At 42.0% G+C, this 19,674-nt stretch overlaps 1 protein-coding gene across 1 annotated transcript; it reads right to left on the bottom strand.

Annotated features, from left to right (window-relative positions):
• Positions 1-7,951: 7,951 nt before the first annotated feature.
• LOC147885864 (G-type lectin S-receptor-like serine/threonine-protein kinase SD2-5) lies at positions 7,952-18,723 on the bottom strand. Its single transcript, XM_087396237.1, has 3 exons — positions 18,426-18,723; positions 10,769-10,836; positions 7,952-10,633 (listed from the first exon to the last, which is right to left on the bottom strand). The coding sequence occupies exons 1-3, from the start codon at positions 18,721-18,723 to the stop codon at positions 7,952-7,954; spliced, it is 3,048 nt and encodes a 1,015-aa protein (XP_087252363.1).
• Positions 18,724-19,674: the final 951 nt, after the last annotated feature.

Raw genomic sequence — 19,674 nt, 5'->3', positions numbered from 1 at the left:
CTCCGCATATTTGGTTGCATAGCATATGCCCACATACATGATGATCATCGCAGGAAATTGGATGCGAAGTCACGCAAATGCATCATGGTTGGCTACAATGAAGAAAGCAAGGCATACAAATTGTATGATCCCATCAACCGCAAAGTCATTATCTCCAGAGATGTAATCTTTGATGAGGAATCAGAATGGAAAACCTCACCTACACAAGAGATAGAAGCATCAACTTCACAGTCCTCTACAGAACATGTTGATGAAGAAGAGCAAGAATTGCCAGCAACACCCCAAGTAGAGCCACAGCAGCTCAGACGGTCTACTAGGGAAAGCAGACCACTAGCCAGATTGACATATGCTCAGAAAGGCAAAGCAATTCAGGTGCAAACCACCAACTATGCTCTTATGACTACCATCATGGCTATAGAAGAGCCAATGTACTTCGAAGACGCATTAGACAAGCCAGAATGGCAAACTGCTATGAATGAAGAAATGGATGCTTTGTATAAAAATAACACTTCGGAATTATGCGACCTTCCACCAAGAAAGAAGGCCCTAGTCAACAAATGGGTATACAAAGTGAAGTACAATCCAGATGGCAGTATTCAGAGATATAAACCCAGATTAGTTGCAAAAGGATTTGCACAACAATATGGTCAAGATTATGATGAGACTTATGCTCTAGTAGCAAAGATGGATTCCATAGGGTTCTTGATATCACTAGGGACACTCAGCAAATGGAATGTGTGTCAGCTTTATGTCAAGAATGCATTTCTCAATGGTTATCTAGACGAGGAAGTCTACATGCAACAACCAGTAGGTTATGTTGAACAAGGAAAGGAAAATAAGGTTTGCCATCTCTAGAAAAGTCTCTACGGCTTAAAGCAAGCACCCAGAAGTTGGTATAGCAGAATTGACAAGTATTTTGCTGATCTGGGATACATGAAATCCAATGCAGGTCATACTCTCTACTACAAAGTTCAAGGGGAAGACATTACTATTGCACTTTTATACATAGATGATCTGATTGTGACAGGAAGCAAGGATAGCTTCATCAAAAAATTGAAACAAGACTTAATTGCAGAGTTCGACATGAAAAATCTTGGACTTATGCACTATTGTCTTGGAATTGAGTTCTAGAGAGATTCAGATAGCACATTCATGAGTCAGCTCAAGTATGTTGACAGTCTCCTGAAGAAGTTTCATATGGCAGATTGCAAGATTGCAGCCACTCCCATGGAACAGAGTTTGAAACTTACTAAATATTCAGAAAAGCCTACAGTCAATGACAGATACTACAGGCAACTCATCGGATCTCTTATATATCTGACAATCACACGGCCAGATATTTGTTATGCAGTAAGCTCACTAGCACAGTTTATGGCAAATCCAAAACAGTCTCACTGGAATGCAGCCAAAAGAGTCTTGGGATACATCAGAGGTACAAGACAGTTTGGGATAGAATACAAAGGAAGTCATCCACGGTTGCATGGATACCATGACAGTGACTATGCCCGAGATCATGAGACCAGGAGATCGACACAGGGATATGCATTTTTCCTTGGTCAAGGTGCTATATCATGGTTGTCAAACAAACAGCCAACTGTTTCTTTGTCTTCGACAGAAGCAGAATATAGAGCACTCACTATAGGTGCATGTGAGGCTATATGGCTCAAAAGACTATTGTCAGAAATAGATTACTTTGATGAGTCAAAGCCAACAACTATATACTGTGATAATCAATCGGCTCAAGCATTGGCTATATCACTCCAGGACAAAGCACATTGATGTCAGAGGGCACTTCATCAGAGAAAGAGTGGTACCAAACCACTCGGTAAAGAGCTATTCGAGAAAAACCGACTAGCTCTTAGTTTGACGCAGAGGAAGGACATTCCCATTAAAGGGGTGTGATGGAATGTAATGCTTAGTCCTTCTTCAATTCCCCAAAATCATCATCTTGAGGGAAGGCCTACTTCATGATGTTGATCTTGAGGGAAGGTGTTGAGAGTTCACACTCAACATCATGTGATCATGTGTGCATAGCACCATCACATGATCATATGTGCATAGCACTAACCTTATAGAGTGCTATAAAGGAAAGGGTTAGATCCCCTAACCCTAACCCTAAAAGGGTTTGTATATATTCTATTTTTTCAACTAAATCTAGTGTACATTTAGTCATTTGTGGTGTGCTCTCTAGTTGTGCCCTCTCTCCTCATCTCCACTCTTCTCCTCTCCCCTCTTCATATTTTGTCAAGACTACAACAATCAACTTGTAGCAACAGGAGAGACTATGAACCCCGCAGAAATGGTTCAAGTCATCCTGAATGGACTAGGAGAGGGATACAAGAATCTAGTCTAGAGTATTGCCATCCAACACCCAACGGCAAATTCCAACACTGGAAGTACTTCAGTCAGTCCTACTTGGTGAAGAACTCAGGACGCAAGCCATTCAAGCACAAAAAGGTCATTCTAATGATCAGGCATTCACAGCTTCAGACATAAGTAGAGGAAGAGGCAGAGGCAGAGGTAGATCATTCCATAAAAGTGGTCATCATCAGCAACAAAATCAAAGCAACATTAGCATCATCCTCAGCAACATCAAAATCAGCAAAGAGAAAATCATTCCAAACAAGGAAGATTCCAAGGATGAGGGAATGCATCCATCAATGTGTCAAACATCCAGTACAACTATTGCCACAAGTTTGGACACTATGAAAGAGACTGTCGCAAGAAGTAGTACAACCAAGATAGTCAAATCAATAGTAATCGAGGGAATTTCCAAGGCAAAGGAAATCATCGTGGTGGACATTCTAGTTATAGTCATTTTGCAAATGAACATGGGAATATGTTCCTCGCAAGCGAGGAAATGCAACAGACTGATACGATGTACCTAGACACTGATTTCAATCCCAAAGAGGATTACAGCTATCAAGTCGACCAAGTGGAATAAGATCCATGGTATATCAACAGCGATGCATCATCTCACATGACAAATCATTAGGAATGGTTCACAGAGATGAAACCATTAGAAGGTCAAAAGAATGTCATCTACACAGCAAACAATACACTAAATCCAGTACAAGGGACAGGTGTTATCCCTATGAACAATTTCACTGGTATGAAAGGATTGGTGAAAGATGTGCTCTATGTTCCAAAGCTCAGCAAGAACCTCTTGTTAGTAGGTCAAATGATGGAACACAACTATAGAGTCATCATCAACGGAGATGAATGCACTATCAGAGACAAATCCAAAAGATATCAGCTAGTAGCAAAAGGTGTCAAGGAAGGACGCTTGTACAGAATGCTAACTATGGTACCAAAAAAGCATGCCATGTCAGCTCAACTGCAACAGATGCCACTATCTGCAAAATGGCACAAGAGATATGGCCATGTCAATTTCAAGTACTTATTAGATCTCAGGAATCAGAATATGGCAATTGGGATTCCTAAGCTACAATTTCTTGGAAAATTTTGCGAAGCATGCTAGTTCGGCAAAGAAAAGCAAACCAATTTTGTCAAAAGTACCTCTCGTGCACGAGGTATTCTTGATTTGATACATACAAACATATGGGGTTATGCCCAGACCTGCAGCATCAATGGTTCACTTTACTACTTGACTTTCATCGACAACTATAGCAAATATTGTTGGGTCTACTTTCTAAAATAGAAATCTAAAGTGTTTTCTAGATTTCAAGAATTCAAAGCCATGGTAGAAAACCAGACAAGCAAAAAGATCAAAGTCATGAGATCAGATAGAGGAGGTGAATACATGTCTTTAGCATTCATGAACTTTTGCAGAAGTCACAGCATTCGAAGACAATTCACTTGTGCAGATACTCCTCAGTAGAATGCAAGATGTGAAAGGAAGAATGGGACTTTAGCAGACAGTGCTAGAGCAATGCTTATTGAGAAGCATCTTCCGAATCAATATTGGGTAGAAGCAATAGCCACGGCAAACTATTTGCTTAATCCACTTCCTATCGAACTGATACAGGGTATGACTCCTTATGAAGCATTCACTGGACATAAGCCACACATCGGGCATCTCCGCATATTTGGTTGCATAGCATATGCCCACATACATGATGATCATCGCAAGAAATTGGATGTGAAGTCACGCAAATGCATCATGGTTGGCTACCGTGAAGAAAGCAAGGCATACAAGTTGTATGATCCCATCAACCGCAAGGTCATGATCTCTAGAGATGTAATCCTTGATGAGGAATTAGAATGGAAAACCTCAAATACACAGGAGATGGAAGCATTGACTCCACAGTCATTTATAGAACAGGTTAATGATGAAGAGCAAGAATTGCCAGCAACACCCCAAGTAGAGCCACAACAGCTCAGACGGTCTACTAGGGAAAGCAGACCACCAGCCAAATTGACATATGCTCAAAAAGGCAAAGAAATTCAGGTTGAAACCACCAACTATGCTCTTATGACTACCACATGGCTATAGAAGACCCAGTGTACTCCGAAGATGCAGTAGACAAGCTAGAATGGCAAACTGCTATGAATGAAGAAATGGATGCTTTGTATAAGAATAATACTTGGCAATCATGCGACCTTCCACCAGGAAAGAAGGCCATAGCAAACAAATGGGTATACAAAGTGAAGTACAATCCAGATGGAAGTATTCAAAGATGCAAAGCCAGACTAGTTGCAAAAGGTTTGCACAGCAATATGGTTAGGACTATGATGAGACTTATGCTCCAGTAGCAAAGATGGATTCCATACAGTTCTTGGTATCACTCATGACACTTAGCAAATGGAATGTGTATCAACTCAATGTCAAGAATTCATTTCTCAATGGTTATCTAGATGAGAAAGTCTACATGCAACAACCAGCACGTTATGATGAATCGGAAAAGAGAATAAGGTTTGCCATCTCAAGAAGAGTCTCTACTGCTTAAAGCAAGCACCCAGAAGTTGGTACAACAGAATTGACGAGTATTTTGCTGATCTGGGATACATGAAATCCAATGCAGATCATACTCTCTACTACAAAGTTCAAGGGGAAGACATTACTATTGCACTTTTGTAGGTAGATGATCTAATTGTGACCAGAAGCAAGGATAGCTTCATCAGAAAGCTAAAACAAGACTTATCTGTAGAGTTTGACATGAAAGATCAGAAGATTTCAATATAAGACAAGTAAACATAGGAATCTATCTGACATGCACTGAGACAATCATAAAAAGATTGCGTGAGTGACATCCGAAAAAGTGGAATTTCCAAAAGAGAAAAGGGGGGAGAAATTTGGAGCCACAAAGGAGGATCACGTTTGGAGGTGTTTTCCAAATGTCACCAAGCAGCATAGGCAACACAAATCATGCCTCAGACATGCAGACCAAAATCAAAGCATGGTGATACTTACCAGTGGAAGTAATGATCCTTATTAGAGAAATAACCATATCTATCGTGATTTGTATCCTTGTTTCCAAACCTAACTATGATCCACTACAACATTTTAGGAAACAACAATCATAAAAATAAACAATAAAACATGTAAGCTCTTTGGATCATTACTCTGGCGTAGATGTGTGGGATCTAGTCTTTGCTGTGGCGGACATTGAAGACTTAGCACATGATTAGCATGATGGTGTCAATGCGTTATTCAAAGATCATACAAAATATTCATCTAATGTTTCACATAACTAACTACACAACACAAATTTTTTATGCTTGTCTTTCAAGAGTTAATGAATTCATATAAATGAATTATTTTGTGATGTCAATTATGGTTGAAATGTAGCTTCTTGTATACTAAAGCTTTTACATACAATTTCCATTTGATAGATTATGAAAAATAAAAAAAGTAATGGATAGAGAAATTGTGCCTACTATTGAAACCATTCGTAAGGAGAGAGTGCAAGCTACCTGGGTATTTCATGGAGAGCCACATTATGAGCCCCCACCCAACAACAAGGTAAAATTGCTCTCTCCACACAACAAGTATGTTAAAGTAGTTGTGGCTCCTTGATGATTAAACTATCTATGAGGAGAGAGTCGCCTTCAACATCTTGTAGCAGACAATGTATTTTATCAAAGTTAGGCATGTAAAATTTTGCAAATTTGCAACAAATCTTGTCTTAGCATAACCATTATCCATGCTTATTTTGATGCTTGTTCAAGTGGCTATATCAAAGCCTATTAATTCTATTTAAAAGTGTTAATAAATAGCATCATAAAGAAACAAAGTATGTAGTAGTGATTGTAATCTAGCTACCGCTATGGAGCCGCTATGTTCATTAGCTAAAATGATTGGGAAATCATATTGGTGTTAATAAATAGCATCATAAAGGGACAAAGTATGTAGTAGTGATTGCAATCTAGCTATGGCTATGTTCATCAGCTAATATAATTGGGCTTCATATTGTGCTTGTCTTTTCCTTATGTACTTTAAGAAATTGCATTGACTAGAGTGTGGCAAGCTAGCATGCTATTTCTTTAGATGCTCACACATTTTCTTTGGTAGAACAAATGGAATTATAAGTTAATGCTTGATCTTTCCCATGTGCATGCACGCTTTGTCCCATGAGGGAGTAGTGTAAGTAGGCTAGACTACATGTGAGCACAAGGATGTAGGGTGGGCAACAATGAGTGAGTGAGACTAACCATCACCAAAACAATTGTACTTTTTTGTATCTACAAACATAAAATTTCTTTGTGAACACTAATGGCATTATGCATTTAACTAATGCATTTTGTAGGGATTATAGAGAGTTTTGGCCTAATGGGAAATTGATGTCTATGATTGATTTTCATGGGCCAATTCACACACACATGAGGCTATGAAATCATGGTGGTGATATACTTTAATTTATCGGTTAACAAAGAAAGCTCATTGCCTAACAAATTACTCTTTGATGCAAGAAGTACTCCCCTAGATACTAGCGCAACACATGCCTAGACCCATCCCTAGAGCCACACCCTCCAAGAATCACAATCATGCCATTGTGGCAAACAAATGTCAATGTAATAGGACCACCATGCTGGTTGACTTGGGCCATCAAGTTGATTGACACATGCCATTATGGCCTGATGAAAACACATATCATGCAATAGGACCATGATAGGTGTTGACTAAACACACTCTTTAGAGTCTTTTGTTGTCATATAATGTATTCCACATTTTTCCTCCCTGTTGTAACAAAAACAGTCAATCAATCAATCATTTTTCCTCCATTTTTCCTCCATGTTATTGTAAGAAAAATAATCAATAAATCAATAAATAAATATATAAATGCAAGAATTCCTAAATGCTTATCTCTTCATTGGATGTGTGTGTGTTCATACATAGTTACACATCTTTGTGTGAATGAGTGTCATTGTATTTTTTTGTGTTGTATTGTGTGTGTGTGTTTGTGTGTGAATATATATATATATATATAGAGAGAGAGAGAGAGAGAGATGAGAACCCTACCCCCCATAATCTCTTTGAAAATGGAAAAAAACTTAATGTACACTCCCTTCTATGTACAAAATGTACATAATATCAACATATATGGACACACCTCTTTGAAAATGAAAAAAACTCAATTTTGCATACCACAATGTACTGACACAAATGTATATGAATAGATTTGACATCCTCATTCATGCATGCCCCTTGATAATCCTAACCCCACATAACACAATTTGCACACCACTATGTACAAATACAAATGTTAATATGACACAAATGTATATGAATAGATTTGACATCCTCATTCATGCATGCCCCTTGATAATCCTAACCCCACATAACACAATTTGCACACCACTATGTACAAATACAAATGTATATTAACAGAGTTGACATCCTCATGCATGCATGCGCCCTCATAATCCTAACCCCACGTTGGAACTAGTATTTTCCTTCAAACCTAGGAGAAACAATATGACAACATTTGCATATACATAGTCATGATGATCCATCGATATCCCTATACAGTAGTGATAACAAGTGTCTCTATCTTGCATGTAGACTAGTGTGCAATTCAGGGCTTTGTTGCGGACTTGACCCAAACGAGAAGCCCATCTCCACCCATGTGATACTAGAAAATGGTGGATCTTCCACTTCCACTTCTCCTTTCAGGATTCGCAGAGTAGTTCCCATGGTTGGTCTCAACACAGGATTCTCCTGAATGCACCACAGAGCAACCATAATCATCCTCTTGGCTTCATCCTTATCATACATTTCGCCCAAGCGCTTATCAATGACATCCATCAACTTCCCTTCTCTGTACTTCGACATCACCAAAGTCGGAAAGTGCCATTGCTCTGACTCGCAGGCCATCTTCACAATCCTCCTGCCCCCTGCTAGCTCGAGTAATACCATGCCGAAGCTGTAAACATCACACTTTCGTGTTACCATAGAATGTAAGAGCAGCTCTGGAGCCATATACCCTGGCGTTCCTCTTGCTTGTGTTACTACTTGTGAGGCTTCCCTTTGGACAAGCCTAGACAATCCAAAATCTGATAGTTTGGGCACGTAATTTGAATCCAGAAGTATGTTCTCAGGTTTGATATCCAAATGCAGTATCCGTTCTGTGCATTCTTCGTGCAAATAGGCGAGGCCGAGCGCAGTCCCAACAGCAACATTGAAACGCGTTTTCCAAGCCAGCAAGTTGCTTTCCTCCTTAGAAAACAACCATTTGTCTAGGGAACCGTTAGTCATGCACTCATAAACAAGTAATCGATTGGAATGTTCCAAGCAGAAGCCGAACAAGCGGACTATATGGACGTGATCCACTCTCCCCATCGTGGCCACTTCCGCCAGAAATTGCTTCCTCCCATGTCTTGCAGACTCCAGTTTTTTCACTGCCACTCTTCTGCCATCGGTCACAACTCCCTCGTACACGGAGCTAAATGCCCCATTGCCCAGTCTCTTACTGAACCCACCAGTAGCATCCTTCAGCTCGTGAAATGAGAAACGAGTCGGCAGTGATGTTACAATTTGTTTGAACTCCTCATCGTCAGATGGTAGGCGCTCATCATCGCCAGAAGATTCAGCATGTAGAGGAGGTCTCTTTCTTGTGTAGCGGCAGTAGGCAGCTCCAGAGACGCATAATATCAGAAGGCAGGAGACTATAGCCGCAGGGGTAATGAAATCAAGAAGAATCTGCCTGAGGTGATGATCAGAACTGCCAAGGGACACCTTCAAATAAGTAGAGTAATTTGCATCACTGATATTGAGGAGGCTCATCACCCTGGAAACATGAAGGCAGACAGAAGTGTTGTGCTGGTAGAAGACAGCAGCACAAGAGCAGTTGGATAGGCAAAGGTCGAGGCAAGATGGTAGAGAAGCGGTGCTGTAATTCGAACCGATAATGAGCATTGAAATGAATGTGGTATTCTTGATCTCCACGAAGGTGTAAGTGCTGGAGAGACGCGTATCATTACAGCTGGGCAGATGGAAAGAAGCTTGGCAACCTTGGGTAGGGTCTCCAGGGACCGATTGCTGAAATAGAGATCCGGCTGTGGCATCGTCTTGGGAAGAAGGACACCTACAAGACAATTCGCCTCCAGGAGTGCAGATGCTATATGATTTGCAAGGGTTTGGAACGTCGCAAGGATACAGGACCTCCCTATCGTAGTTGCTAATGGGCGAGAAAGGAAAGGAGATGACTCCTCCAGGCTGTGTGTGTCCGACGGACACCAAACTGTTGCCAACCAAATAGTTGTAACCTCGAAGATAGCCATCATTCTCCAGGGTAATGTAGTCTGCAGGCAAGACGGTCTGGCCTATATAGAAAGCTATGTGCACGACGCCGCAGATCCAGCGTAATTCGAATCCCGGCATGGACTGGTTCTCGGGAACCACGAGGTCGGCAAGGCTGCTTGAATTTGAGCATGGAGGCGAAAGCACCTTACGGATATCATTCTTGCTGAAAGAGAGGTTTCCATTATCGAAGGACCCGTTGAAACTGACGAACCAGTAAGGGAGAAGCTCTGGCAGGCTGACAAAGGAGACGAGGCCTCCGGGGTAGACGACGGAGGAATACTCGGAAGAGTTGCTGGTGATATTCATGCCGGGGTTCAAGCTCTGCTGCTTGACGATGGTGTCTGTAGGATAGGTGAAGCTCTGCCAGACAGTGGCGTTGGTGTGATCGTAGAGGAGGAGGTTGCCGGACTCTTGGAGATGGATGGTGGAGACGCTTTCGACCTGCCAGACGATGGTGCCCAATCCATCGTAAAGGGCCAACTGGAAATCGAGGCTGCTTGTTGAGCTCCTCTGGGGAATGGCCTGCAGGGAAGCGTTGTTGTACAAATGGGGCGGGCTCTGATTCACAAGGACACTCCACACAACGTGCTCAATATCAGCATCGAACTGCAGGTAGATGGAGAGTGAGAGAAGTCCGTTGGGGTTGTCGAAGAAGCCAAATTGGAAGAATGGTCCATGGAGCAAGCTGGGATTGGAGGGGCTAGATGCATCGTATTTCCAACGTTCAGACAGAGTAATCCGATCTGTTTCTGCTGCTACATGCTGTAATGGCTTAATGGTAGCAATGATACTGAAAAGAACGCAGAGAACATGATGAAGACTGCAAGAGAGATGTAGATGACGGGAACGAGAGCCCATGATCAAGATAATCTGTGTCGCCAATCCTCCAACAGTGTAATCTCTCCTGTCTAGACAGGAAGAGCGCACCTGCACGAAAGATTACAATAATCAGCTCCCCTCAGGTTTCGATAAGCTTGCATGAAGCCTGATAAGTTCTAAATTTTTTCTGTTGACATCACGAACTATAGCAAGGTTGCGGAAGATGCAAAGCGCTGAACGTACGACAGTATTCTGAGTTTTGGTACTGGTTACAACGTCGGCGGATGAAGGTATGTTCTTCTTACAAGAACCTGCGAAATCACGAGAACATCGGAAAGGTACAAATAATCTTCCATGATATAATTTCGCCTTGCTAGCAATTGATAAGCGGCCTGCATGAATCTTTCTTTCGGTTTTTTGCTAACAATTCATAAGCTTGCATATATGAAGCAAATGGATACTCCCTTACCGCGTGCAAAGGCCCTTAATTTTCATTGAGCAGGCGCTAGCTAGCTGGGATTGCCGGAGGATCAAAGCAGACTCTAGGATTTCGGTTGCCGGAAGCTACAAATCATTAACGATCGTCCGGTTTTTATAAACTCGCCTATTTTATTTTTCTTTGAGGGCACAATTTTCCTTGGTCCTTGGCTATGTTATTTTTCTTTGAGGGCATGATTTTCGTTGGTTGCTTCTTCACGGCAACCAAGGAAAACCACTTGCCACTTGTTCACGCTTTAAGGTCAAGAAAACGACTAAACGACTTGCCACTTGATAACGACTTGCCACTTGTTCACCCTTTAAGGTCAAAAAATGTCCACCACCCGTTGAAGTCTTCTCACTCTGCATTCGTCCAAGGTTTACGCGGTTTATAGAGTGATTGCCTGTCGCCAATAGGTCTTGCAGTGGGGTAGTCTTGCTCTTCCATAATGTTGCGGTGGGGTAGTCTGATATATTGATGACAATAGTACATTGTATTTACATTTGATGCAATATCGAATGGCTTCATGTTCCTATAGATAAAAATACCCGGTACAACCTTCAAATCAAAACCATCAAGCAACAAAACTGGAACACATTTATCTGAATTAATAGAACTCTGTTGTTGTTTGCTTCAATATGGCCTCGCAAAACTTAGTTCTATGTGGTAACCACAAGGAAAATTTGACAAATCTCTATATAGTGAATTCATGATTCATGTGTATTTATGGGGATAGAAAGAACCATTTTGTTCTCTTTATCTAGAGAAATATATTTCTTATATATCTATCTAGGAAATGTAAGTCTTTATATGGAAAATGAAGTGGATTTTGAGTTTCTTGTCCAGGGAATTTAATTACCTATACAATGGCATCTAGGAAATGTGAATTTTATATGGAGAATGAAGTGAATTTTATTTTCTCTATGCAGGGAATTTTATTTCCTATATAGTCCACTTATATTGCTATCTAGGAAATGTGACTTTTTATATGGAGAACAAAGTGGGTTTCAGGTTTGCTATGTAGAAATTTGTATTTCCTATATAGCCTACTTATCTTGCTATCGAGGAAATGTGAGTTTTTATATGGAGAATGAAGTGGGTTTTACAATTCCTAAATATTTATTGAGCAAATTAGGAAGAATGTATATTTTCCTATGTAGTAACCCTAATTATCTACCTAGGGAATGAGTTGTTTGAGAAATAAGCAAGAACATTGTATTCTCCATGTACAAAAACTTCTTGAACTTTTAAAAAAAAAAGAACTTCTTGAACATTTTTTTAAAAAGTTGTTTAAGAAATAAGCAAGAACATTGTATTCTCCATATACAAAAACTTCTTTAACTTTAAAAAAAAGAGAGAATCGGAAAAAAAGAATATATTTAGCATAAATAACAAGCTTGTGTATTTATATAATAGGACAATCATCTTGCTTCTATCTATAAAAACACTATTTTATTTCTTCTGTACATCCAAAAAATATTAAAAGATTTGACAAAATATGAAGAGGGGAGAGGAGAAGAGTGGAGATGAGGAGAGAGGGCACAGCTAGAGAGCACACCACAAATGACTAACTGTACACTAGAATTAGTTGAAAAAATAGAATATATACAAACCCTTTTAGGGTTAGGGTTAGGGGATCTAGCCCTTTCCTTTATAGCACTCTATAAGGTTAGTGCTATGCACATATGATCACGTGATGGTGCTATGCACACATGATCACATGATGTTGAGCGTGAACTCTCAACACCTTCCCTCAAGATCAACATCATGAAGTAGGCCTTCCCTCAAGATGATGATTCTGGGGAATAGAAGAAGGACTGAGCATTACATTCCATCACACCCCTTTAATGGGAATGTCCTTCCTCTGCATCAAACCAAGAGCTAGTCGGTGTTTCTCGAATAGCTCTTTACCGAGTGGTTTGGTAAAGATGTCTGCAACATTTTCTTTGCTATCACAATGCTGCAGTGTGATGTCACCAAGTAACACTCTTTCTCTCTGACATCAATGTGCTTTGTCCTGGAGTGATATACTGGATTTTTGGCCAATGCTTGAGCCGATTGATTATCACAGTATATTGTTTTTGGCTTTGACTCATCAAAGTAATCTGTTTCTGACAATAGTCTTCTGAGCCATATAGCCTCACATCCACCTGTAGTGAGTGCTCTATATTCTGCTTCAGTCGAAGACAAAGAAACAGTTGGTTGTTTGTTTGACAACCATGATATAGCACCTTGACCAAGGAAAAATGCATATCCCTGTGTCGATCTCCTGGTCTCATGATCTCCGACATAGTCACTATCACAGTATCCATGCAACCGTGGATGACTTCCTCTGTATTCTATCCCAAACTATCTTGTACCTCTGATGTATCTCAAGACTCTTTTGGCTGCATTCGAGTGAGACTGTTTTGGATTTGCCATAAACTGTGCTAGTGAGCTTACTGCATAACAAATATCTGGCCGTGTGATTGTCAAATATATAAGAGATCCAATGAGTTGCCTGTAGTATCTGTCATTGACTGTAGGCTTTTCTGAATCTTTAGTAAGTTTCAAACTCTGTTCCATGGGAGTGGCTGCAATCTTGCAATCTGCCATATGAAACTTCTTCAGGAGACTGTCAACATACTTGAGCTGAGTCATGAATGTGCTATCTGAATCTCTCCAGAACTCAATTCCAAGACAATAGTGCATGAGTCCAAGATCTTTCATGTCGAACTCTGCAGATAAGTCTTGTTTTAGTTTTCTGATGAAGCTATCCTTGCTTCCTATCACAATCAGATCATCTACGTACAAAAGTGCAATAGTAATGTTGTCCCCTTGAACTTTGTAGTAGAGAGTATGATCTACATTGGACTTCAAGTATCCCAGATTAGCAAAATACTTGTCAATTCTGCTGTACCAACTTCTGGGTGCTTGCTTTAAGCCGTAGAGACTTTTCTTGAGATGGCAAACCTTGTTCTCCTTTCCTAGTTCAACATAACCGACTGGTTGTTGCATGTAGACTTCCTCATCTAGATAACCATTGAGAAATGCATTCTTGACATCGAGCTGATACACATTCCATTTACTGAGTGTCGCTAGTGATATCAAGAACCGTATGGAATCCATCTTTGCTACTGGAGCATAAGTCTCATCATAATCTTGGCCATATTGTTGTGCAAATCCTTTTCCAACTAATCTGGCTTCGTATCTCTGAATACTGCCATCTGGATTGTACTTCACTTTGTATACCCATTTGTTGGCTATGGCCTTCTTTCCTGGTGGAAGGTCGCATAATTCCCAAGTGTTGTTTTTATACAAAGCATCCATTTCTTCATTTATAGCAGTTTGCCATTCTGGCTTATCTACTGCGTCTTCGAAGTACACTGGCTCTTCTGTAGCCATGATGGTAGTCATAAGAGCATAGTTGGTGGTTTCCACCTGAATTGCTTTGCCTTTCTGAGCATATGTCAATTTGGCTAGTGGTCTGCTTTCCCTAGTAGACCGTTTGAGCTGTTGTGGCGTTGCTTGGGGTGTTGCTGGCAATTCTTGCTCTTCTTCATCAACCTGTTCTGTAGATGACTATGAAGTCGATGCTTCTATCTCTTGTGTAGGTGAGGTTTTCCATTCTGATTCCTCATCGAAGATTACATCTCTGGAGATAATGACTTTGCGGTTGATGGGATCATATAGTTTGTATGCTTTGCTTTCTTCACTGTAGCCAACCATGATGCATTTGCGTGACTTCGCATCCAATTTCTTGCGATGATCATCATGTATGTGGGCATATGCTATGCAACCAAATATGCGGAGATGCCCAATGCGTGGCTTGTGTCCAGTGAATGCTTCATAAGGAGTCATACCTTGTATCGGTTCGGTAGGAAGCCGATTAAGCAAGTAGTTAGCTGTAGCTATTGCTTCTGCCCAATACTGATTCAGAAGATGCTTTTCACTAAGCATTGCTCTAGCACTGTCTGCTAAAGTCCCATTCTTCCTTTCAGCTCTTGCATTTTGCTGAGGAGTATCTGCACATGTGAATTGTCTTCGAATGCTGTGATTTTTGCAAAAGTTCATGAATGCTGAAGACATGTATTCACCTCCTCTGTCTGATCTCATGACCTTGATCTTTCTGCCTGTTTGGTTTTCTACCATGGCTTTGAATTCTTGAAATCTGGCAAACACTTCAGATTTCTCTTTCAGAAAGTAGACCCAACAATATCTGCTGTAGTCGTCGATGAAGGTCAAGTAATAAAGTGAACCATTGATACTGCCGGGTCTGGGCATAACCCCATACATCTGTATGAATCAAATCAAGAATACCTCATGCACGAGAGGTACTTCTGACAAAGTTGGTTCGCTTTTGTTTGCCGAAGCAGCATGCTTCACAAACTTTTCCAAGAAACTGTAGCTTCGGAATCCCAATTGCCATATTTTGATTCCTGAGATCTAACAAGTACTTGAAGTTGACATGACCATATCTCTTGTGCCATTTTGCAGATAGTGGCATCTGTTGCATTTGAGCTGACATGGCATGCTTATCTGGTACTGTAGCTAGCATCCTGTATAAGCGTCCTTCCTTGACACCTTTTGCTACTAGTTGACCTCTTTTGGATTTGTCTCTGATAGTGCATTCATCACCGTCAAAGATGACTTTGTAGTTGTGTTCCGTCATTTGACCTACTGACAAAAGGTTCTTACTAAGCTTCAGAACATAGAGCACATCTTTGACTAATCCTTTTGTACCAGTGAAATTGTTCATAGGGATAACACCTGTCCCTTGAACCGGATTCGGTGTATTGTCTGCTGTGTAGATGACATTCTTTTGACCTTCTAATGGCTTCATTTCTGTGAACCATTCCTGGTGATTTGTCATATGAGATGATGCACCGCTGTCAATGTACCAAGGATCCTGTTCCACTTGGTCGACTTGATAGTTGAAATCCTCTTTGGGATTGAAATCAGTGTCTAGGTGCATTGTATCAGTCTGATGCAATTCCTCACTTGCAAGAAACATATTTCCATGTTCATTTGCAAAATGACTGTGACTAGAATGTCCACCACGATGATTTCCTCTTCCTCGGGAATTCCCTCGATTACTGTTGGATTGACCGCCTTGGTCGTACTGCCTTTTGCGGCAATCTCTTTCATAGTGTCCAAACTTGTGACAGTAATTGCACTGGATGTTTGACACATTGGTGGATGCATTCCCTCGTCCTTGGAATCTTCCTCAGTTGGAATGATTTCCTCTTTGCTGATTTTGATGTTGCTGAGGATGATGTTGATGCTGATGCTGATTTTGACTTTGTTGATGATGACCACTTTTCTGATATGATCTACCTCTGTTTCTGCCTTTGCCTCTGCTTTTGTCTGAAGCTGTGAATGCCTGATCATTAGAATGACCTTTACGTGCTTGAATGGCCTAAGTCCTGAGTTCTTCACCAAGTAGAACTGACTGAAGTTCTTCCAGTGTTGGAATTTGCTGCTGGATGGCAATACTCTGGACTAGATTCTCATATCCTTCTCCTAGTCCATTCAGGATTACTTGAACCATTTCTGCGGGATTCATAGTCTCTCCTACTGCTGCAAGTTGATTGTTGTAGTCTTTGATGCGGAGTACATAAGCATGACCAGTTTCATTGCTATTGTGGAAACTCTGCTTGATCTGGTTTCTCAGGGTGAGAATCCTGGATGTGTTCTTGGACTCGTAGAGAGCTACGAACATATCCCATGCTTCTTTTGATGTCTTGACTGTGTTGAGCTGTCCTAGCATGACATCTTGCACATTCTACTTGATCAGGTGATAGGCATACTTGTCTTTCTTATCCCATTCTGCTTGAGCTCGGGCAATGGCAGGATCTGCTACTGGTGTGGAAACTGTTTGTGTAGATGTAGATCCCGTTGCTGGTATTGTGACAACAGATGGAGTAGAGCTACTGGTGGCTGGATCGGCCAATGGTCTAGGTATAGATCCATCGACATACTCCCATTTGTCCTGAAGCACAAGAATGGTCTCCATTCGGTATTTCCATGTACCGTAATTGGAGTTGTCTAACTTAGCAGATGCCTCCAGATTGAGGTTGCTAGTCGACATGGTGCAAACAATGTACTCAAAAGTGTCCTGAAAAACTCTGTATGAATCAACTGCAAACACACTGAAGATGCCAAGTGAAATCTCTGTACCGTCGGTGAAGATAGAACTGCAGTATATAAGATCTGATCTATGTTACAAGGCTTGTGGCAATGATGCCGGGAATAGCCAAGAGGCTTTACAAGGCTAAAAAATGATGTGCACGATGCCGTGAGATAGCCAAATAGGCTTTACAATGGTGGCATGTGTGTGTGAAATCAAGTGCTATCTGCCCACTGAATCAATCTGCAATGCCTCTGAACTCTGAAGTCTGCTCAATGATCTGATGAACGTAAGGTTTTAGGTAATGTAATGATGTGAAATCAGATGTGAGTGTATGGACTGACTCCGAGTAGGTACTAGTCGGGAATTTCAGGCATGGCTTAGATTGGCAACTTGGGGAATTCAAAGCGTCCCCTCTATGGCAATCTAGTCTACTCTGATCTAGATCTAAACCAACCGTCGATCGATGAAAGAGCAGCAAATAATTCCTTTTCTTTTGTTCTTTTTAAGTGCTGGGTCAGATGCGTCGATGTAGAGGCAAATGTGCGTGAAGGAAGTGGTTTTGTCGACGAGGCTCAAATGTGAGTGTAACTTGCACCGAAATGTGCGTGTGATGTAACGAGCGCGTAGAGCACAAAAAATCGAGCGACTTTCCTTTTTGGAGCACCCTCAAATTCTTCCTAGATCAAGAGATACGACTTGATCTAGGTGGAGGGGCAAAAGGAGTGCAAATGGTGCTCAATGATGATGTGTCATTGTGAGTCACATGCAGTGATGATGTGGCACTGTGCTTAGCAAGAGGTGTGCCAGTGAATCTCTGTGCTAAGGTGGCAGGAGTGTGCACATGCAGTGTGTGCACAGTGTGCCTGGCAAGGGACTGTGCCTGCAGGGGTCAGTGCTGACTGGATTGCTGAGGTGGCAGTGCTGAGGTGGCACAGATGATGTCAGTAGGGTGACATGGCAATGCTGACGTGGTACTGATGATGTGTCACTGATGACATGGTAGGTGATGTGGCTGATGATGTGTCACTGATGATGTGGCAGGTGACATGGCTGATGATGTGTCATTGATGACGTGGCAGAATGACATGGCAGAATGATGTGGTAGGATGACGTGGCCTGCTTACGTGGCACTGATGATGTGGTAGGTGACGTGGTAGAATGATGTGGCAGAATGACGTGGTAGGATGATGTGGCTTGCTTATGTGGCACTGATGACATGGCAGATAGGATTGCCACGTGTCACTTGGCTGACCACACCTCAATGTGGTGAGGTTGAGGATAAGATATCCTCCCTCGCTGCCACGTGGTGCTAGGAGAGCGATCGAAGGTGGCTTGTCGAAGTCTCTGAGATGCCGACGGAATCTCAGAGATTTCGTTGTCGTCTGTGATGGTCGACGGATGGAGAGCTACACCGAAGCTAGAGCCATCGTTGGTGGAGGAGCACTGGCTCGTTGAGGAGCGCTGTTGAAGATGCAACTCATTGGAGGAGCCGCCGGCGTGCTTAGTGGCTTTTCTGCAGGTGAGCTGCAGGTGAGCTGTAGAGCTTGCTGAAGCTGCGAGCTTGTGGAGTCGCTGAGGCGCAAGTGGCTCTGTGAAGATACAGATCATTGCTGTGGCGAAGCTTGCTACAAGGGCACTGCTGTAGCAAAGCCTTGTTCAAGAAGGCCGTCGAGAGTTTGTCAGGAGTCTGCTGGCCACTATTGGACTTGCGGATTGCTTATGGAGCTGAAGGCAGGATGCGCTCGTGGACACGAGCCTTCGCAGCTGTGTGCAGATGGAGTGATCGGGGTCGAGAGCCTATTGCAGGTGATTGTTGGAGTAGGCGCCTCGATTGCTATGTTGCAAGCCTATAGTTGAAGGTTATGGTGCCACAGAGAATGGCTGGCTGGGCCGCCTTGCACAGGTGAGGCCATTGAGGCTACCCCTCCATCATGGAGGTCACTGTTGAGGAGCGTTGTGGCAAGGCATTGGCTGCTCTGGAGCTACAAACCCCTTGAGAGGCAGAGAGACGTGCCGCTAAGGCAGAACAGCGAGCTGATGAGGCAAATCAAAGGCAGAATGCTGCTATACACTTCCTCGAGGAATTGTTGAGGTCTCCAAGCGGTGCGTTAGGCAAAAGCAGCAGGAGGTCGGCAAAGGCTTTGGAGCCTTCGGCTGTTGAGTCGCGCTGGATGCAGAAGCTCGTTGAGGAGGCTGAAGCTCCTAAGGATCGTTGATGGTCTTGCTTGGTGAAGGAGCATTTGTTGTAGACGCTACTGGCTATGAAGAGCCAGGAATCCGAGTAGGTGGGCTGAGCCTTTGGAGCCTTGGCTAACTCAGACTCTCTGTCATAAGCATATCTCTCTCACGAAGAGCTCTCACAAACTCTCAATAGTCTCTGAAAACTCTCTTTGTCTTGTCAATGAGATTTCTCACAAAGCTCTCTTCCTCACAAGATCTCACAATCACTCAAAAGAGATGAACTCCTCTTCACAAAATACGGACGGAAATTCTCTCCATGGATGGAATTTTCTCTCAACAAAAGTGAAGGGAAGGATCTCACAATCACTCAAGAGAACT

This window comes from Dipteris shenzhenensis, chromosome 25 (genome assembly GCF_047967505.1).
Source record: "Dipteris shenzhenensis isolate YYH24624 ecotype China chromosome 25, Dip_SZ_1.0, whole genome shotgun sequence".
Classification (NCBI taxonomy): domain Eukaryota; kingdom Viridiplantae; phylum Streptophyta; class Polypodiopsida; order Gleicheniales; family Dipteridaceae; genus Dipteris; species Dipteris shenzhenensis.
The sequence above is the reverse complement of the archived record's forward strand: the minus strand, read 5'-3'. Positions and strand labels throughout refer to the sequence as shown.